At 37.6% G+C, this 20305-nt stretch overlaps 1 protein-coding gene and 1 pseudogene across 7 annotated transcripts in view; one reads left to right on the forward strand and one right to left on the reverse strand.

The window, feature by feature from the left end:
* The window catches only part of Dync1i1 (dynein cytoplasmic 1 intermediate chain 1), a 339717-nt gene that overhangs the window by 129586 nt on the left and 189826 nt on the right, over window positions 1–20305 (reverse strand). For all 7 annotated transcript variants that reach the window (XM_004862718.4, XM_004862716.4, XM_087204461.1 and 4 more), the window contains one exon: window positions 6523–6612. In XM_004862718.4, coding sequence (XP_004862775.2) covers window positions 6523–6612 — 90 coding nt within the window. The remainder of the gene's footprint in view (window positions 1–6522; window positions 6613–20305) is intronic.
* Window positions 2751–3799, forward strand: LOC147829661 (CBY1-interacting BAR domain-containing protein 1 pseudogene; annotated as a pseudogene).

A 20305-nucleotide genomic window follows, 5' to 3' on the forward strand; every position in this document is an offset into this window, starting at 1 on the left:
TAATTTATAAGTCTATTTTCCAAAACTCCTTTGTATTACCTCACCCAATAATACAATAAAAGTACTAAATGTAACCAGGCAAAAGAAAAAAAAAATCCTACAAAATTCTGGGTGTCTTTTATTTTGTTTAATAGTTATAACTAAAGAAACTTCTTTTAATAAGGAGAGTATGGGCCAAGAGACTGTCTTATTTAAAAAGACTCACTCAGCTTTGGCTACTGTTAATGGATGACTTGAGACACACTTGAAATTAAGAAAAAAGTAGCAACCTTTTCCCTCTACTTATTTTTTGGTGATATCAAAAATCTTCCTAGTCTCTGTTTATCTTTTGGAGCCACTTCTATTTCACCCATATCTTCCCTTACAGGTCCATTACCTTGAATAAAAAAAATAGTATCTGTGTAATTTTCTGTAATTTTTTTCTTCCCTGTGGCTTACTGTCACTCTGATCCCAGCTTTCAAGACATACAACCTCTTCTCTAAGAGACACATAAATGGCTGATCAAAGTGTATTTGCAGAGGCCGAGTTCAGGTAGGTGAAGCAGTAGCCTCTCCAGATATTATGCTTGACAATGCAATATTTGGCCTGAAATTAAATTGCTATTGAGGCAAAACAAAGAACATACTTTATATTAAGCTTTGATGTCTAACAGGGATCAAATGACATGATTTTTTGGAACTAAATAATAACATGCATGTGCCAATGACTACTTTAGAAAGTCATAAACAATATTCAACTTACAAAATAAAGAGGGTCATAGTTATTTTTTATTTTAAAACCTCCCATTTCTTAAAAAAAATCTTTAAATTGTTAAGTGTTGTTATAATATAATGAAAATGTGATGGAATAACACAGAACCACAACCAAAAGATGTATTCAGAAATAAAACCTCTCTAGATGTTATAAAAAGTTGATTAGTGGAATACACAAAATGTGCAATACAGAAATAAACAGATAAAACCATAATTGTTTTATTCCAGGATGGACCTCAAATTTTCCCTGACATGTTTCTGAAACTTTCTCTGAAACATAATGGATTGTTTTTAACAAATTTGTGATATAAAGATAGGAACTGATTTAAGAGCAAAAGGCATACCAGAACAAAACAAAAGCATAGATAATTGTTACTGTTTAGATTTAAAGTGTACCTCAAAAGCCTCATGTGGTTAGAAGTGGAGCTTTTGGAAGGTGATTGGGCCATGGGGCACTATACTCACCAGCGGATGAATCCACTGAAGACTTCAGGGCTTCATGTGCTGTTAGGCAGTGGGGTCTGGTTGGAAGGGGTGTATCACTGGGGTGTGACCTGGAAAGGTGATTCTCCCTCCCCAGCTCCTCCCCTCACTCTCTGCTTCCTGGCTGCCATGGGATGAGCAGCTGGAACATCTAAAACTGTGAGCCAAAATAATCTGTTCTCCTTTAGATTGAGGGTATCAGGTTTCATGTCTCAGTGATGAAAAAGTGACTAAGACAATAACATTTTATTTTTCTTACAAGTTTAGCAAAAAATACAATAATAGATTGGTTGGTTGGTTTCACAACATATTTCTTTCAAGTGTTGACAGTTAATAACACTTCGTGCATGTAAAGTGCCCTTTCTTATTCAAAAAACTAAAAGTAGAACTATCGTATGATCTAGCTGTGCTATTCCTGGGTATATATCCAAAGGAAAGTGAAGTCAGCATACAAAAGAAATAGCTATACCCATGTTCATTTGGACAATATTCAAAATAGCCAAGATATGGAGTCAACCTAGGTGCCCATCAGCAGATGAATGCATAAAGACATGTTCTATATGCACAATGAAATACTATTCAGCCATAAGACGAATGGAATCCTGTCATTTGCAGGACAATTGATACAACTGGAAGACATCATACTAAGTGAAATAAGCCAGCTATAGAAAGACAGACATTTCATGTTTTCTCTTATTATGTAGAAATGAAAACAAAACAAAATATAAAGATCACCTGAAAGTAGAAGAGGTACTATTAGGATCTCGGGAAGGGTTCAGGGAGAAGGGGGGAGGGTCAGGAAGGGAGCGGAGACATGATCACTGGTTGATATATGCATGTATGGAAAGACCACAGTGAAACTTGTTCATTTGTACTAGCAATAATATGTTCATGATAATAGAGTCTTTAAAAGATTATGAAAATAAATAACACATGGATATGACTTACATATATTTTAAATAACAAGATAATTTTCAAATTTACCAAAATTTACCCAGTGATATTTAGCTTGATTAACATGGATGCAAGAAATTACCAGATTCATGAAATTCAAACTTTAGAAGACTAATTCTATGAATCTGTGTCCTGCAAAATTAAAACCTAATAGAAATTTTATTTAGGATTCCCATCTAATTCTTTTGATTGCATTTCTCTTAATTTTACATATGAAAATACTTTCTGGGGCTGGGGATTTAGCTCAATGGCTCCCTGCCTGCCTCGCAAACACAAGCTCCTGAGGTCCTGAATTCGATCCCCGTTAACGCAAAAAGAAAATACTTTTTGCATACCTTTCAAAATGTTTCTATCTTATTTGCTGTATTTTCTTATTCACCTAGTAAGTACTGTATCAATTTCTCTTTAACTGACCTTATTTATTCTATAAATTTTGACTTTTAAGGTTCTTAGAATTTTTTCCTGTATAAATATACAAAGTTCATAATGAAGCCCACGATTTACATTGAGTATTTTAATACTTCATTTCAGATTAAAAGTTATTTTTAAAAAATACCTGCTTCAGGCGCTTCGGGCACCTAGGAGCCTCAGTCGTTGGGCTGCAGCCCCTGGCTCCTGGCCGTTTTAGAGGCAAGATGTTAAGGGGCACCCTGGAAAGCCGGGACGCTCAAAGCAGACAACTGCAAGATGCTGTCACAAATGTGGAGAAGCATGTTGGGGAGCTGTGCCAAATCTTTGCTGCTTATGTGAGGAAAACTGCCAGACTGCGAGACAAAGCAGACCTCCCGGTGAATGAAATTAACATGTATGCCTCTACAGAGACCCCAAATTTAAAGCAAGGCCTGAAAAATTTTGCTGATGAGTTTGCCAAACTTCAGGATTATCGACAAGCAGAGGTTGAAAGACTTGAAGCCAAAGTGGTTGAACCTTTGAAAGCTTATGGAACAATTGTAAAACTGAAACGGGATGATCTCAAAGCAGCGTTAACAGCAAGGAATAGAGAAGCTAAGCAGTTAACTCAGAAAGAACACGGCAACGAAACCCATCTGATGGACATGTAATTTCACAGGCAGAAGCTGAATTACACATAGCTTCAACAGATGTTACCCGAACAACTCATCATCTGGAGGAAACTATTGACAATTTCAAAGAGCAGAAAATAAAGGATATCAATAATACATTTTCAGAATTTATCACAATCGAAATATTATTTCATGGCAAAGCTTTAGAGGTCTACACTGCTGCCTACCAAAATATACAAAAGATTGATGAGGATGAAGATTTAGAGGTTTTCCGAAATTCTCTGTATCCACTAGATTATCCATCTCGTTTAGATATTGTAAAAGCAAATTCAAAGTCACCTCTTCAGAGATCACTGTCAGCTAAGGGTGTATCTGGAACAGGACAGGTATCTACCTGTCGATTAAGAAAGGATCAACATGCAGAAGATGATGAAGATGAAGAGGTAGACTTTACAGAAAAAGAAAATTAATTTTAAGTTAATTTCCACATGTCCATTTTCATCTTAAATGACTTGAAAACTTTATACTCACTTGATAAGGAAAACCTCAAAACAAAATCCTACCATAAATGCAAAAATAAAGGAAATTTATGCTGACCAAAAAAAAAAAAAATACCTACTTCAGAAATGCCTGGCCTTGTTTCAATGATGTGGTATTAAATTTCAATATAATAAGTTATATCTAAAAATAATTTGCAAGATTACCAAAAAGAAAAATGAACCCACATAGCCAAGAAAATATCAGGCTAAATTGGGACTGTGGCTGTAATGGGAATTTGATAGTAAAATCAGTTCATAAACAGCTGTAAGGAAGCTGAACTGAACTAATGCAGAGAACTCCTTCTTTTGGAGTTACTGAGAGGTTTATGAATTAATTTGTGTTTTCAAGAGTTGGGGTTCTGTCTTGATTCTTTAATAGGAAGACACTGGGGCACTGACATACAGAAATTTCCCAAATTTTAATTAAAAGCTGAGACATACTTGCAGATTTTTTCCTGACTTATTCTGCATAAAAAATGAAAACATTAATAAATCAAAACTTTATTTCTTCACTATTTAATGCATTTTGAAGTCACATAAGCAAACATGTCAAAAGCTAGTGAGTACTGATTTCCCCCTCATATCTCCCTCTCCACTTTTTCCCCTTTCATTCCAAAAAGAAAAAGAAGTGCCAAACAGATTTCTTAAAAATGTGTTCCCTGGTTTGAAACCGTGTATGTCAAGTTTCAGCCCAGAGCAAATTTTTATGGCTAAGTAATAAATCCCTGAAACGCAGGGTTCATAATGGAAGTGCTGACACAGCCCCAAGTACTATGCCGGCCTGTGAATGGCGCCATGATTATATCTACTAGAGATTCTTTTAAAACTTTCAAAATACTGTCTTCCTAAAAAAAAAAAAAAAAAGCCAGATAGCTTGATGCCAACATAAACATGCTTTTAACCCATTATGTGCTAATTTGCAGAAAAGCCATTAATGGAGAAAAAGGCACACAGTGAAGGGGTAGCAGGAAATGCTCTTTCAAACTTCTTTTTTTATTTTTAACATGGCTTTAATCAATTCCATGAAGTATGAAAGCACCCTTCAGTTGAAACTGAAGGGTGCTTTCATTCTAAGCTTGAGGAAGAGGATATTTTTCTTTGCCAAGGGAAGATAATTGGGAGACAGGTATCAGAGCTGGGGGTAGTGATGGGGAACCCAGGCCAAGACCACAAAAACTATCCTAGTTTCCATATCACCCATTATATTTTAAGCATATTTTACAAAAGGAAAAAGAACATATTTTAATGGCTCTGGACTCATTTTTTCTCTTTCTATACCTGTGATAATGTTCCATACTAACCCCTTTAAGTTTTATAAAGAAGGTCATGAAGAGGTAAGCTGGGTTGTCAGCAATGATCACACAGATAATAAGGGGCATAGCCATGATTTGATCTGGAGTAGTCTGGCTCCAGACCCTGTGCTTTTCTATTACTACCCTGAAATGGCTTTTAGGCAACTGAGCTTGCATAAAATAAATCAAAACACATTAAACACACACTCAGACACAACATCAAATAATTCTAAATATGTGGCAATTCTTAACAATTAAAAAAAATTATCTCATCTTACTCCATATGATATCTATGCAAAAATGTAAGTGTAAGTGGATGTAATCTGTAACAGGTATGCAGGCTACACAAATATTTCTCAAGAGAGCACAAGGGATTGAGGTAAGGATGCAGGATCAGTACACACAGGTTCCTACGAAAGTCTTCAGTGCTGTGTGCTGTACACTGTGCTACAGCCATGGCCATCTTTAAAATGTATAAATCAAATGAGATGCTAATTAGTTATATTAATCTCTACTTGATAAACTCAGTTAGAAACATGGAAGAACATTTTTACACCCAGTTCTCTGGTACCACTCTCCATTTTTACCATGAAAATCACAATTTTGAAATTCTCTCCTGTGCTAACAGTCTCAAAGTAATAAAGAATTAGATTTGTAAGTAAATGTTATGAAGATGTAATTGTGAAATGTACAGGTTTTGGATTCAATCATAAATCTTATCTCATGCTTATAAATTATATACCCTTGGGTAAGTTTTTAACTTTTCTCTTCCTGTTCTCTACCTATAAAATAGTGTTAATAATAGCATATATCAAAATGATGTTCTGAAGAGTAGATAATATTTGTGGACTACTTAGGAGAGAGCCATGTATATCCATAAGCCCTTAGTAAATGTTACCTACTATTATCACTGGAATACATAGAAGGTTAGAGTGCTTGAGTGGCAAAACGAGTAGAGTGGTGGAGCAAAATTTTTTTTTTTTTTTTGTACCAGGGATCGAACTCCGGTCCTTGTGCTTGCGCAGCAGGCAGCAAAACCACTGAGCTAAATCCCTGACCTATGGAGCAAAATTTTTAACAGTACAGTTAATGGTGATGATCACTCTCAATATTTCTATGTAAAACGCATGAGCACAACCTATTGACAAAATAATTACACTTGCCCCCCCTTTATTATTAACATAGAGAATATGAGTGAACTACATAACATGATAATTGATAATGTTTCTTATTTTATCACTATTTAGTAATAATGTTACTGGGGTGATGACTGGAAATGGAGATTGTCTCCATTTATTTGTTGGTATCAATCAAGAAATAAATTTAGAGATTAGTTTATGTTGCTAAGTGTAATACAATAAATAATCACAAAAACTTTCCATGCAGGGAATATAAATTCATTTACCTCTATCATCTCTTATATTGGTAAAAGGAAACAAAACAATAAAATAATTACTCAGTTTATCTCCTATATCATACCTTCCTTCACTTCCTGCTTTTTGTCTTGACTTTCCAGTTCTGAATCATTGCCAACTTTGGGTTCCACCATTTCTTCATCTTCCTCATCCTCTAGAATAAAGAAAAAGAAAAATGCAAAACTTTCTTTCTTCAAATCAAAGTCTTTGGTTGATGGTGGGAGGTAGGGGTAAAGGGTAAAGTTCCAATCATTTAGGGCAACTTCTAAGTAAATCAGTCTACAATGAATGCCCAAGAAAAAATGTTCATGAATATATGAATAAATTATCTCCAAAACGGGCCTCTTTGAAAGTCTCCCCAAGCTGCTGAGAAAACGGCACAGAGTGGGCACCTGTTCCATTCCCCTCCAGGCCCTTGCCATGTGGGATGCCTTGGAATTGCCTCCCTGACCTCTGACGCTTCTTCAGAGATGGCTCAGGAACAGATCTCAAAATGCTTCCACCTGGAGCACTTTTTCCAAGGAGAACACCTGTTGTGCAGATGACTCATTTCCAATTTAATTTTCGCCAAATTAATTTATTTTTGACCTACAGGAAAGGGTTAAATACAGGTCTGACCCCAGGTCAAATGCCATTGGCAAGTAAACAACCAGAGATAGACCCACAAAGTCAGTGCCATTGGTCTGGGAGAAAGCAACCAGCCCCAGAATGGCATTTGTACATTCAGAAAGTTCATGAATTAATGTGAATTTAATGAGCACTAACGAATGGACCCAGTGAGCTACCGCAGCCAGATGTTGCAGCACCCTTCCTGCCCTTGGCAATGGATGCTCCTTCTCCCTCTTCTCTCCACTTGTTTTCTTAGAGGCCCCTTTATTCTAGAGCACTTGAAATCTTCAACCACAGTATGAGGGATTTGGGAGACAGGAAAGATGTCACAGGAAAATTCAACTGAGAAAATAAAATGATGTACAAAATTTAAACTTTTTTTTCACAGTTTTTGAATTCAGTGTTATATTTACTGTAGGTAGTTTATTTCATTGGTTCAGATGAGAATTTAAAAGAAACAACTTACAAATACATGAAAAAGTGTTCGATATTGCTGGCCATTAGAGAAATGCAAGTTAAAGCAACACAGAGATACCATCTCACTCTAGAAAGAATGGTTATCATCAAGAAATCAAATAATAACAAATGCTGGTGAGGAATGCCTCACCAGGAAGGAGAAGTGGAAGATCTTGGTGGGAAGATAAACTAGTACAACCACATGGAAATCAGTGTGGAGATTCCTCTAAAACTAAAACTAGAAATTCCATTTGACCCAGCTATTCCCCTTCTAGGCATCTCCTCAAAAGAGTTAAAATCATTATATTATAGTGATACATGCATACCCCTGGGTATAGCAGCAAAATTTATAATAGCCAAATTCTGGAAACAGCCATTATGCCCATTAACAAATGAATGGATGAAGAAAATGTGGTATTTATACATAGAGTACTACTATTTATACATGGAGTACTACTCTGCCATGAAGAAGGATAAGCCTGAGGCATTTGTAGGGAAATTGATGGAGCTGGAGACTATAATATTAAGTTATATTTCTAAGTGAAATAAATCAAACACATAAGTTTAAATATCATGTTTTCTCTTATATATGAAAAGCCTAAAAAGGTAAATAAAGAACAAAATAAAAGATAGATAACAGAAGGTAGGAGGATCTTTCTCAAATGGGAAGGGGGACAAGAGATTGAGGGAGTGAGAGGGAGAGGAGGGAGACAGATAGAAAAGAAAAGAATTGAAGAAAAAATGGCAATAGAGCTTTTGTAAATGGGAAGGGAACCAAGAGTCAGAAGGAGCAGGAAGGGATGGGAAGGACAGGGGATGAAAAAAGAAATTAAGATGTGTTCTGTGCATGCACCAGCTCCTGATGATAAATGTAATCATGATGTCCTGCCAACATACTAAGAATATACATTTTTTTTCTTTTTGGTACTGGGGATCAAACTCGGGTCCTTGTGCTTGCAACTAAGAATATTTTTAAAAGGTAAAATTTGTATCTAAAAACAAATTTGCTGCTGACTTCTCCTTGTAAAAAAATTTAAAAAGAGAAAATAGAAATGATAAAAAAATGGGGCTACTCACTGCTTCTCACTTCAAAATAAAAAATGAACCACTTCTTTCCCCCAATGCCACATATTCATTCATTCATTCATTCATTCATTCATTCAACAAATACTCACAGACTTCCTATAGATCCCAAGCTCTATGGATCATCCCATTCCCATAATAATAAATGCTGAGTTGTATCAATACAGAATTTTCAGCACCAATCATTTACAGAACACATTCTAAATGTAGCCTTAAATGCCCACATAAATATGTATGGCTTGAAAAGCAATATCAAAAATTCAGACATTATTAAGAATTGTGAAATAAATATCAATTTAAAAATCATGGATATGTAAAATATAACATTGCAATTGATGTATTAAACTTTTTAAATGAGAACATTCATTGAAATACTGTATCCGGTATGCATGCACACAGATTGTAGAGTCAACTTTACTATAGTACTTTATAACTACGCTACTTACATACGAAAAAGAGTGTAAAACAGTTTGAGGGGAACTGTTACTTATTATTAACATATCTCTGGGGTTACATTTATGAAATTAAAAGTTGCATTTAAAATTTGGAAAAGAACACTGAGTTACCCAGAGATTTAGACAAATAAACTGTATAAATCTTGCTACAAGTGGCTTACCTCAGCCTCTATCCATATGTAAAGACACTTCTGCTATCTTCCCATAGGAATCCTGCCTAAGAAGTCCTGAACAGAGTATCCACCTTGACATGATGTGTCATGCTGACTTAGAGCAGAGCACAGCAAGGAACTAGTTGGAAGTCTCCTCTTCTGGTGAGCCTTGGAATGAGAGGCTGTTTGTACAAGATTAATCTGCTTCTGGAAAGAGACTCCATAGCTGAATCTTTAAGACATTTCTTTAAATCAAATGGATCCAGGAGCCATGCACTAAATGCAGGGCAAATACCACATATAAAAGGTGATCAGGACAGTGCCATGGGTGAAAGTGTGTCCCTCCCACCACCAATTCATATACTGAAGTCAGTAACTTAGGATGTGGCCTTGCTTAGAAATAGGGTCATTGCAGACACATTTAAGATGAGGTCTGAGTGGAGGGGAGCACGCATCAAATCCAATGACTGGAGTCTATGAATGGAAAATGCAGAGGCACATGTGCTCACCATGTGATGAAGCCAGAGACTAGAGCCTTGCTTTTATGAGCCAAGAGCACTGAAGATTGTCTGCAAACCACCGGGAGCTCAGGGGCAGCACAGAAGAGACGCTCCTAACAGTGAAGGACCATGCCTGTGGACATCATGGTCTCAAACTTACAGCCTTCAGAACTGTGAAATGTTGACATTCTGTTGTTTAAACCACTGGCTTATGGTTGCTATCAGAACTACGAATGCCAGTGAAGGACATCGCCTTCCCTGGTTTTACAGTCTGGTGGCAGGGGTATAGGAGCTATATAATAATACCCACCACAGTGAGTGTTCACTGGATAATCGAATTTGTTTTTCAGAACTTAGCACAGTTGTTAGCCCAGTTTTATAGACAGAAACTGCAATTTCCACCAGAAGAATTTCCCAGCCACACCGAGTCCCACATTCCATCTGGTTCTGCTCGTTTCGGGGGCTGTGATCTGTAACCATGATGCCACGTGCCTCGCTAATCACAGCAGGACCTCCCCTGAAAGACAGACACCATGGAGACAGGACTGCAGTATGACCGGTGGAAGGTCAGCTGCAGTGTCGGAGGAGAGAGTCTCGGTTTAAAGTGGTGTCCAGGAAAGGCTACGTTGAGGTGACAGTTGAGCAAGCACTTCAAAAATTAAGGGGGGACTCGCTTAATAAAGATTAGTTCTTTCTTCTCATTCTGCAGATTCAATGGATCAAAGTCTAAATTCATTCATTGTCAGTCTATCATGTGTAGATAACAACTGCGCTTTCAGTACCGCCATCTAGTTTGTCCATTCACATCTTCTAGTTCTCCAAACTGAGGTGGTTTTACCAAATGACTTTGGATTAGTCATCCTCTAATAGTATTGAGTTCTTATCTTCACAGGTAGGAACATTTGTATTTTAAGCACTAAGTCTTAGAAGAGTAAAAAGAAACCACCATGACAGAAAGTCACCTAGAGCTTATTGGAAAAATATTATTCTATGAAAGGTTTGGCTACAAAAAAAGGTTAAGTTTTTGATACAATGTGTTAGTTTATGCATAGACATATGCAGGAAAATAGTAATTTGCCTAATTCCTTAAATTTAAAAATCCTTCTCCAGTGAGTGTTTTCAATGTTTTTTTAAAGCACACAAAAATATTTATTGTGTTTATAATATGTGAAAAGTTCCATAATAAAATACTGTAAATAACAGACAAAATTTAAAAAATATCTGCCTTTTTAAAGTGGTTACAGACCAGTTGTAGGCACTAATTTTTTGCAGCCACAGAATTCTTTGTCTATCAGCCTTTTAAAGACATAAAGTAAGTGTTTCAGTGGATTTGTTAAGGAAATAAAACACAAGAGACTGGTTTGTTTCTCTGCATACTCCTATGTTTGTCTTGCTCAGCAAAGAGCATGTATTTTTCTTTAAGACTCTGGTTTCCTTTCTGGTGCAATTGGAATTACTTCTGTTGAAACCATTTTGAAAACAGTTAAATAACTTTAAAGGAAAGGATTTATGTAGACCCTCTACTGACTACTGATATATGAGTTGTGCCCCTGGTTCATACCCGGTTACATTTCCTCTGAGATTGGAGGGGAAAAAATACTTACCACCCATGTATGGCTTCCTGTATCCAGATCCACACAAGAAATTAAAGCAGTGGCAGAATTTAATTACCTGTCAGTCTGAGGGGCTAATTTAAACAATGGCATCTTTTAGGCACATTATTTTATTTAGAATCCATATTCTGCGGTCTTCACTTGCTGCATACATTCCCCACTGGTTGGAAAAACCTTTGACCACTGTCCTCTTTCCTTAAGACTTTCTGAAGGTCTCAGTAGCACAAGGTCTGACCACTTGCATGAGCTCTGGAGGAGTTATTTCCTGTACTAGTCCATGATACACAAAAACCAATGTGGCTAATTTTAATATGCCACCATCCTCTGATCTTTGATGTTCTCTGATGGCCTTACAAATTTGAAATCCAGGTGCAATGAAACACATGACATTGTTTGGTAATACAATATGAAAGTCTCTTTCCAGGGAAAAGTTCCCTTTGCAGTAATTCTGCATTGGTGACATGCTAGACCCTACTTTGCTACTCTAAAGTCATTTCCCCCTCATCTGACTCCTGCAGGGACACAGATAAGATGTGGGAAGTCAGACTGGGTGTTTCCAACTCATGCTTTGACTTTGGATCCTGGGAGGCAAAATGTAAGGGACACTTAAGTTCATCTGAGGCAACAGGGAGTAGCAGCAATGATGCCCAACATTGTGGCAAGATTCTTCCTTAGGTTCCATGTCTGGTTCCCTCGGCCCTGTCCCTTTTTCAAGCCTGGTCCTTCTACCTCCTGTTGATTCTCTAAGTACCAGACTTCCTTCCTATAAATTCCATTACAGGTGGTGTCAGTACCAGGTTTCCTCCCAGGAAATCCTGCTGGAGTTGGTGCCTGCTGCTTACAAGCAGAGCCCTCAGCATACAGGGCAGCCCTCTGTGAAGAGAGGGGCTTCTTGTGTTTTATGAGGTCACTGGGCTCTTGATTTCCCCAGCCCTCCTAGGGCCTGCAAAGCCTCTGGCTTAGAGGAGCTAAGCTCCTGGCCTGAGTTCTTAATACTCTGCAACTGGATTTCACTAGAAGCCTGAGGCTTCTCCACCTATCACCTTGGAGAGATGGCTAAGTCTGGGTCAGATTGGGAATGGAGCCAGGGGGCAGGGCAGGACATGCCACTCCATCCTGTGCTCAGAGGGCATCCTGCTACTGCCATGAGGTAAGGCACAAAGCAATTACTGTACCTCAGGCCTCTTAATTGGAACAGGCTGACTGTGAGATACACAGTTACTTTATTTTTTTAATTTATTTATTTTTATTCATATATTTATTGGTACATTTTAGGTATACAATACGTTTACATTTATCATTGGGTGCTTGTACCTGAACGTGATGTATCTTAGTTCTTATTTTTCCCCCATTAACTATGAGTCCTTCACCCCCTCCACCCTTTCCTATTTACATAGATTTTGGTTCCACTTTTTTTTCTTTTCTCATAATTTTTTCTTTCCTTCCTTTCCTTTCCCCTTCCCCTCCCGCCACCCCTACACCTTTGGACCTTTTCTATTTCAAATTATCAATTATTCATTTTAATCATTTTCATCCTTATTTACACTTTCAGTTTCTCACACTAGAAAAACTATTTTGTATTTACACATGTGTGTCATATTTATTTCATTAAAGAGTATGACCTCAATATGCATCCATTTAGCTATAAATGTCTCTAGTTTCTCATTCTTTATGGCTGAGTAGTACTCCACTTTATAAAAAAACCACATCTTCTTTATCCAGTTTCCAGTTGATAGGCACTTGGGCTGTTTCCAAGCTTTAGCTTTTACAAACTGTGCCGCTATAAACATAGGTGCACATATATCGCTGTGGTACGATTCTTTTAATTCTTTGAGGAAGATACCCAGTAGGGGAATAGCTGGGTCAAATGGGACCTGTAGTTCTAGTTCTTTGAGGTATCTCCATACTGATTTCCATGGTGCTTGCACCAGTCTGCACTCCCACCAACAATGGAGAAGGGTTCCTTTCTCTCCACATCCCAGCCAGCATTTGTTATTGGTTGATTTCTTGACAGCAGCCATTCTTTCTGGGGTGAGGTGGAATTTCAGTGTTGTTTTCATCTGCATCTCTCAAATGACCAGTGATGTTGAACATTTTTTCATATATTTATTTGCTGCTTTTACTTCCTTGTCTGAGAAATGTCTGTTCATTTTGGATGCCCATTTTTGAATTGGGTCTTTGAATTTTGGGGGGTCTGATTTTTTTTTTCAATTCTTTATATATTCTCGATAGTAGACCTTTGACTGAGGTACAGCTGCTAAAAATTTCTTCCCACATTGTAGGTTGTCTCTTAGCTGTGTTGGTAGTTTCTCTTGCAGTGCAGAAGCTTTTTTTTTTAAATATATATATTTATTGGTACATTTTAGGTATAAAATACATTTACATTTATCATTGGGTGTTTTTACCAGAACATGATGCATCTTAGTTTTTATTTTTTCTCCCATTACCTGTGCACCCTTCACCCCCTCCACCCTTCCCTATCTACACAGAGTTTGATTCCTTTTTTTTTTTTCTCATAATTTTTTTCTTTCCCTTCTTCCCTTTCCCCTTTCCCTTCCACCATTCCCAAACCCTTGGACCTTTTCTTATCAGAAGCTTTTTAATACAATGAGATCCCAGTTGTTGATTCTTTGTGCTAGTTCCCGTGCTACTGAGGATTTGTTCATAAAGTCTTTTCCTATGCCAATGTCATGAAGAGTTCTACCTAACTTCTCTTCCAGCAAGTTTAGTGCTTCTGTCTTAATATTTAGATCTTTAATCCACTTCAATCTTAGTTCAGTGCATGGTGATAGGTATGGGTCTAGTTTTAATCTTTGGCAGGTTGAAATTGTTTTTCCAACACTATTTATTAAATAGGCTATCTTTCCTCCAGTGAGGGTGGTTGGCTCCTTTGTCAAAGATGGGGTGGCTGAGTATGTCTGGAGTTGTTTCTGCATCTTCTAGTCTATTCCACTGATCCTCGGGTCTGTTTCTTTGCCAGTACCATGCTGTTTTTATCACAGTAGCTTTGTAGTATAGTTTCAAGTTGGGGACTGTGATACCCCCTCCCATATCTCTGTTGCCTAGAATTGCTTTTGCTATTCTAGGTTTCTTCTGGTTCCAAATGAATTTTTGGATTGTTTTCTCTAGTTCTGTGAAGTATATTGTTGGAATTTCAATCAGCATTGCATTAAATCTACATAGTAATTTTGGAAGTATGGCTATTTTCACTATACTGATTCTTCCTACCCAGGAACAAGGGATATCTTTCCATTTTCTTGTATCCTCTTCAATCTCCTTCTTCAAAGTGCTGTAGTTTTCAGTGTAGAGGTCTTTTGCTTCCTTTGTTAGGTTGATTCCTAGATATTTCATTTTTTTTAGATGCTATTGTAAAAGGAATTATTTCCCAAATTTCTCTCTCCATGGGTCTGCTATTTGAGTATAAGAAGGATATTTATTTTGATTGTTGACCTTTCATCCAGCTACTCTACTGAATCTGTCAATTAGGTCAAGTCTTCTGACCGAGTTTTTTGGGTCTTCTGTGTAAAGTATCATATAGTCAGCAAATAATGACAGTTTAACTTCTTCCTTTCCTATCTTTATTCGTTTTATTTCTTTCTCTTTTCTAATTGCTATCACACTTACTTTATATAGCACCAAGTAAGACGATTACTGCTAAGTAGAATACATCATTCTAAAAAACTGTGTATTGGAATAATAAAATAATTTATGACTTAAGAAATCAATAGAATCTGGCTTCCAAGAGGTAAAAGAGATAGCAAAAAAACTGAGGGAACTCTCAGTCAAACCTGACATTTTCTCACTGTCAGTGAGTGGACTCAGGGAGATACAAAGCACATTTCATTTTTGTTTTGTTGTGATTAGATGCACTTTCAATTAAAATACAATGTCCTAGCTGCATTTATATATTTCCACTTACAGATATTTCAGATGGTGATTCTTCTTATATTTTAAAGTTGTAAATAGGAAAAGAAAAAGTTGATCTCTCAATTTTACTTTAGATTTAAAAAAATTCATTTGGGGGCTGGGGATTTAGCTCAGTGGATTTGCCACCTGCTGCGCAAGCACAAGGACCCAAGTTCGATCCCCAGTACCAAAAAACAAACAAACAAACAAAAAACACAAAAAAAATTCATTTGAAGCCATTCTTTGTGGTTCTGTCCTTCACCACATCTTTTCTTATATCACATAGTCATTCTGGGTAATACTTATACCTATGTCTTCCGCTAATCACCCACAAATTAGCATCTCCAGTCAGGATATCCTTCTGAGGAGTCAGACTTTGAACTGGATGTTCCAACCTAAATGTCTCATAAGCACCTAGCACTTGATGCCTTCAAAGCAGAGCTCCTACTTCATGCTGAGATCCACTCCTTGGTCCTGGTTCCTCATCGTGCCTACTGGTACTGTCATTCATATGGGATCAGGGTGGGGTTACTATGAGTCCTCTTTCATTTCTCTTCTCATCAGGATATATAAGAGAGACTAAGTCCTATCAATTCCATATCCAAAATTGGACTCAAATTCAACTCTGTCTCGTTTGCCCTTTATGAAGCAGCTCCAATAACTAGCACTTCCTTCAAAGATCTGTTGATCTCTTCTATTTTTGCATCCCCAATTGCGTACATCTTTATGATACATCTCAGACTACTCAAAATAAGATTTTTGTATCTACCTTTACAACCAGAGTAAAAGTCCTTCAAAAACCTTCTCTTACTAGTATTGTAATATCAACTACTGAGACTAGTAATATCAAAACAGGAAACTGTTCTAGAAGTTAGTCATGAATTATAACATGTAGGGCCTTGAAAAAGTTTGGACTTCTTCCTAGAGATAAGTATCCCACTTTTAATAAAAATAAATCACAAATTACAAATCAACTCATAAGTATTATTTAAAATTTTTAAAGAAATCTAAGTCCCTGGTGATGCTAAATATGGCTTTTGGAACCACACATATCTTCTACCCAACCAGTCCTTTGTACAGACTCTGAGATATATCTCTGGGGGTGGCCTGATTCTCAAAGAAAATGACTGATCCCAATCATCCAGAGAAACTGGAGGTTTTAACAACACCGGAGATAACTTCTGATGTTAAGATTATGGAGGCAACCTGAACAGGGAAAGGGAGTGGGCAAGACTAGAATCTGGAGACAGTGAGAATATAGGTTAGGGCCACAGCCTAAAGTAACAGACGATGAAACCCTGACCTCAGCTAGTTTGGTGGGCAGTGGGTGTGATGAGTCGAACTGTGAATTTAAACATATACTCATACAGCAGGCATGAAGGCTCTCGTACAGAACTCACTCAAGTCACCCTATCCTTGGACGAGCTTTGTAAATAGCTTGCCAAGTTTACTTGGAGTCTGAAGGGAGCCACCCTTCCAACATGTATCACATCAGCCAAAGTAAAGTATAACATGCACCGCTGAATGCTTACACAAACCAAGGTGAGCGCCTGTGTGCTTTAAAAATATGCAGGAAAGACATATTTTGTGGGATTTTCAGTAAGCACTTTGTTAAATATACTACATGCTAATATTTAAAAAACCTTCACTTTCTGGTCTAGAAAAATTTGGCCAGCATAAAGAAAACATACATTTCTCATCATACAGAGCGCTCCTGTTAACACTCTGGGCCACATCAGTTCTCTCCTAAGGCTCTAACATGACAGTACTTGGAAAGTTTACTTCCTGACGGAATGTCACCCAAGGCTTCACAAATGGGAGGAAATGAAAGAAAATATTCAAAATGAGAAGTAAAGCCAGAAAATAGTACTTTCAGCAGATGTTTCTGAAATTTGTAACAGCACTGATATATAATATGTATGGAGTTTGTAGTGAATTGAATTGATGTGGATCAGTCAGTTTGCATGGAAGGATAAAGACGGGAAGAGAACAATGCCTTTCTCAGAGGTGTTCAGGCAGGAGTCTGGCTAACTTTGGTATTTGATGTTTCGAAATAGGAAGGCTCAACTGATTTGTGTTTCTATACATCTTTCATCTTGAAAAATCTTTAAAATCTTTAATGGCTTTCTATGTAGTAGATCAGCTCAGCATTTAAGACCCACTACCATGAAATCTCAGCCTAATTCTCTAGCATTGCTCAGTGCAGAGCACCCCTTGACTCAGCTGGGCAGGAAAGAGACCAAGGTTGTTGTCAGACTCTCCTCTCCCACCCACTGTGCCCCATCTTCTCTATCTTTAAGGCTTTCATATTTTCCAGGCCTCTGTCTGCCAGCCTTTCTCAGAACATCATTGATCTTCATCCACAGAAGAGGGCAATTTAATTCACATTGATGGATTAGATAATGGGATAACCTAAATACATTAATTTCTTCTTATTTATTTTAGTTTATTAGTACATGTGTGCACTCCATAATGTTTACATTTCTTGTGAGAAGCTGGTACAAGTACATAGCACATCTTAATTCCTTTTTTCATCCCTTTTCCCTTCCCTCCCTCCCCTCTCACCCGTTTCTTGATCTCTTTTCCTTTTTTGTACGTTTGCTATGCATAAGGATTGCATTTCTTGAGCAGAGTTGGTACATGTACATAACATCCCAATTCTTTTTCTTCATCCTCAGCCCCTCCTCTCCTGCCCCCATCCCTCTATCTCTTGACCAAATAATCCACTTTCTAATAGCAAGCTGGAATTTTTAGGGGACCTTGGAGGATAAGATAATTTGAAGGAGCAGAGCAGTGGTGGTCTTCTTCTCTGCACTCTTGTAAGCAGGGCCATCCCACTGCACAACTCCAGAGAGCAGCATTACCATTGGACTCCACATGAATAGGGCTTCCTTGAGTCACAGAGGAAGTACAGTTGTCCTTTGCAGCCCTATTTTTGTAGACATACACACACAGAGCAAAAAATTCAAAGCACTTGAGAATACAGTTCTGGACTGCTTGTAAAGTGAGGAAGGACTCCTACTTTGTATTTCCAGGTTTAAATCTCTTTTGCTGCTTACATCTGGTTTTGGACAGTACCATTCCCTATTCTTTGCTTCTTCTACTATATTTTCCAAATGTGCAAATCTCCAGGTCCAATTAGTAGGAGCTTTGCATGTGAAAAAAAGAGAGCTGGAAGAACAGGTTCAGGATGTTATACTTTTAGCAGTGAGTCTATATAGAGTCATACAGAGTGAGTCTATATGTCCCAAAGGAAGGTAGCTCTCAAAGTCTCCAGATACTAAAGTGATTATTATGTTATCTTAATGTGTGGAAACAGGGTAAAATAAGAAGTGAGTTAGTTATAAACATTCTTTTCTCTGCAAACACATTGTTCCGAAGAATAAAATGGTACCTTCCATCTCTAGGAATTGTCACCTCTGAGTACTAATGCCAAAGCATTTGTCACAGCAATCACTACACATATAGGTTATCTGATTATTTCACTCTAGTGTTACTTTTATAGATTGAACTCTTACAAATGATATCTCCTTGTATACCCTTCTCATACACATCCCCCTTATTTTGTTAATTTTCCACTTCCTTCTCTTTGGTTAAGTCCAGCATAGTCTCTTATGGAGCTCACATTCATGGTCATAGAGCTTGACCATGGTGTTCTTACCTCCAGCCTTTCTCTGTGTCTACACTGCTTCAAACAACACTGTTACATAAATCATCTTGCAATAGAGCTGTGCACATATCATATTCCCAGTGGAAACCTTTGATAGTTTCCCTGACATGCAGAAGAAAAGCTGAGTTTCTTGGATTAGGCTTCAAATCTTAGGCTTCAAATCTTAGGCCTGATCTCAACATAAAGTTCCTGTCTAAATTTCCTCTCCTATATTCACCCCCATGTGCACACACACATACACACACATGCACACACTTCTGCACATATGCACACACACATGCATGTCATGCGTATTCCAGTCCACATGCACAAAAACTGTGTCAGATGCACAAGTTTGCACATTCTGACTGTTATTTGGTTCACGATTCTTCCCTCAGCCAAGACTTCTGTCCCTCATACAAAAGCTGTGCCTACTATGTGATAGGAAGTATTCCAATTGTTGGCCATACAACAGAGAGCAAAACAGGCAGAAAATTCTGCTCTCCTGGAGCCTGCTATTCTATTCTAATGTGAAGATAGATAACAAGCAAGACAAACAGGTAAATAATAGAGCTATAATATAGCTGTAGATAGAGAGTAGATAACATAGCTAGGCAGTTGCAAGTGGTAAGACAAAATCAAAGCAGGGAGTAGAGCAGGAAATAGTGGGTGTCACAACTTTACACAGGGAGCAGTGAGGTCCTTAATAAAAGGTGGCATTTGAGAGAAAGACTCAAGGAAGTGTGGGATCATGCCTCCTCAAGGCCTGGGGAAGAGTATCCTAAGCAGAGGAAACAAAAGCACAAGGGTAGAATTGCATTTGGTGTATTCAAGTCTTCTAATACTTTCTTATCTTCTCCACATGTAAAAACCAGCTACACTTAAGACCTGATGCTAATGATCTCCAGCTCACCAAATCTTTTACGTTTCACCTTATTAGAAGGGATTTCTTCTTCTTCTAATGCCTTGGAGAACTTCAATTGGGCATCTTTTAAAACTTTTTTTCAACCAATCAAAAATATGTAAGATTATAATATTTATCATTCTCTACTTACTCCTGTAGTTTAGGTCTGGGTTATTCCTAAAGGCCCATTTGTGAAAGCTTGGTCCTCAGACTGTAGTGATATGGGGATGGTGGTGGTGTGGGTGTTGGAATCCTTATGAGGTGGGCATAGTGGAAGGAAGATAGGACATTAGGGATATGCCCTTGAAGGAACTATCAGGACTCTGGCTCCTCCTTTCTATTTTCTTCCCAGCCACCATGAGGTAAACAGATCTCCTCCTCCATGATATACTGATACCATAAGAACTGAAATCACAAGCCAAAACACACCACTTTTTAAAAAGCTGATAATTCTCAGGTATTTTGTCACAGCAATGGAGAGCTGACTAACATACCTACTATATATTAATTGTAAGCAGAA

This window comes from Heterocephalus glaber, unplaced genomic scaffold (assembly GCF_053883595.1).
Source record: "Heterocephalus glaber isolate CG9 unplaced genomic scaffold, H.glaber_assembly_v1.0 deba00000546, whole genome shotgun sequence".
Classification (NCBI taxonomy): domain Eukaryota; kingdom Metazoa; phylum Chordata; class Mammalia; order Rodentia; family Bathyergidae; genus Heterocephalus; species Heterocephalus glaber.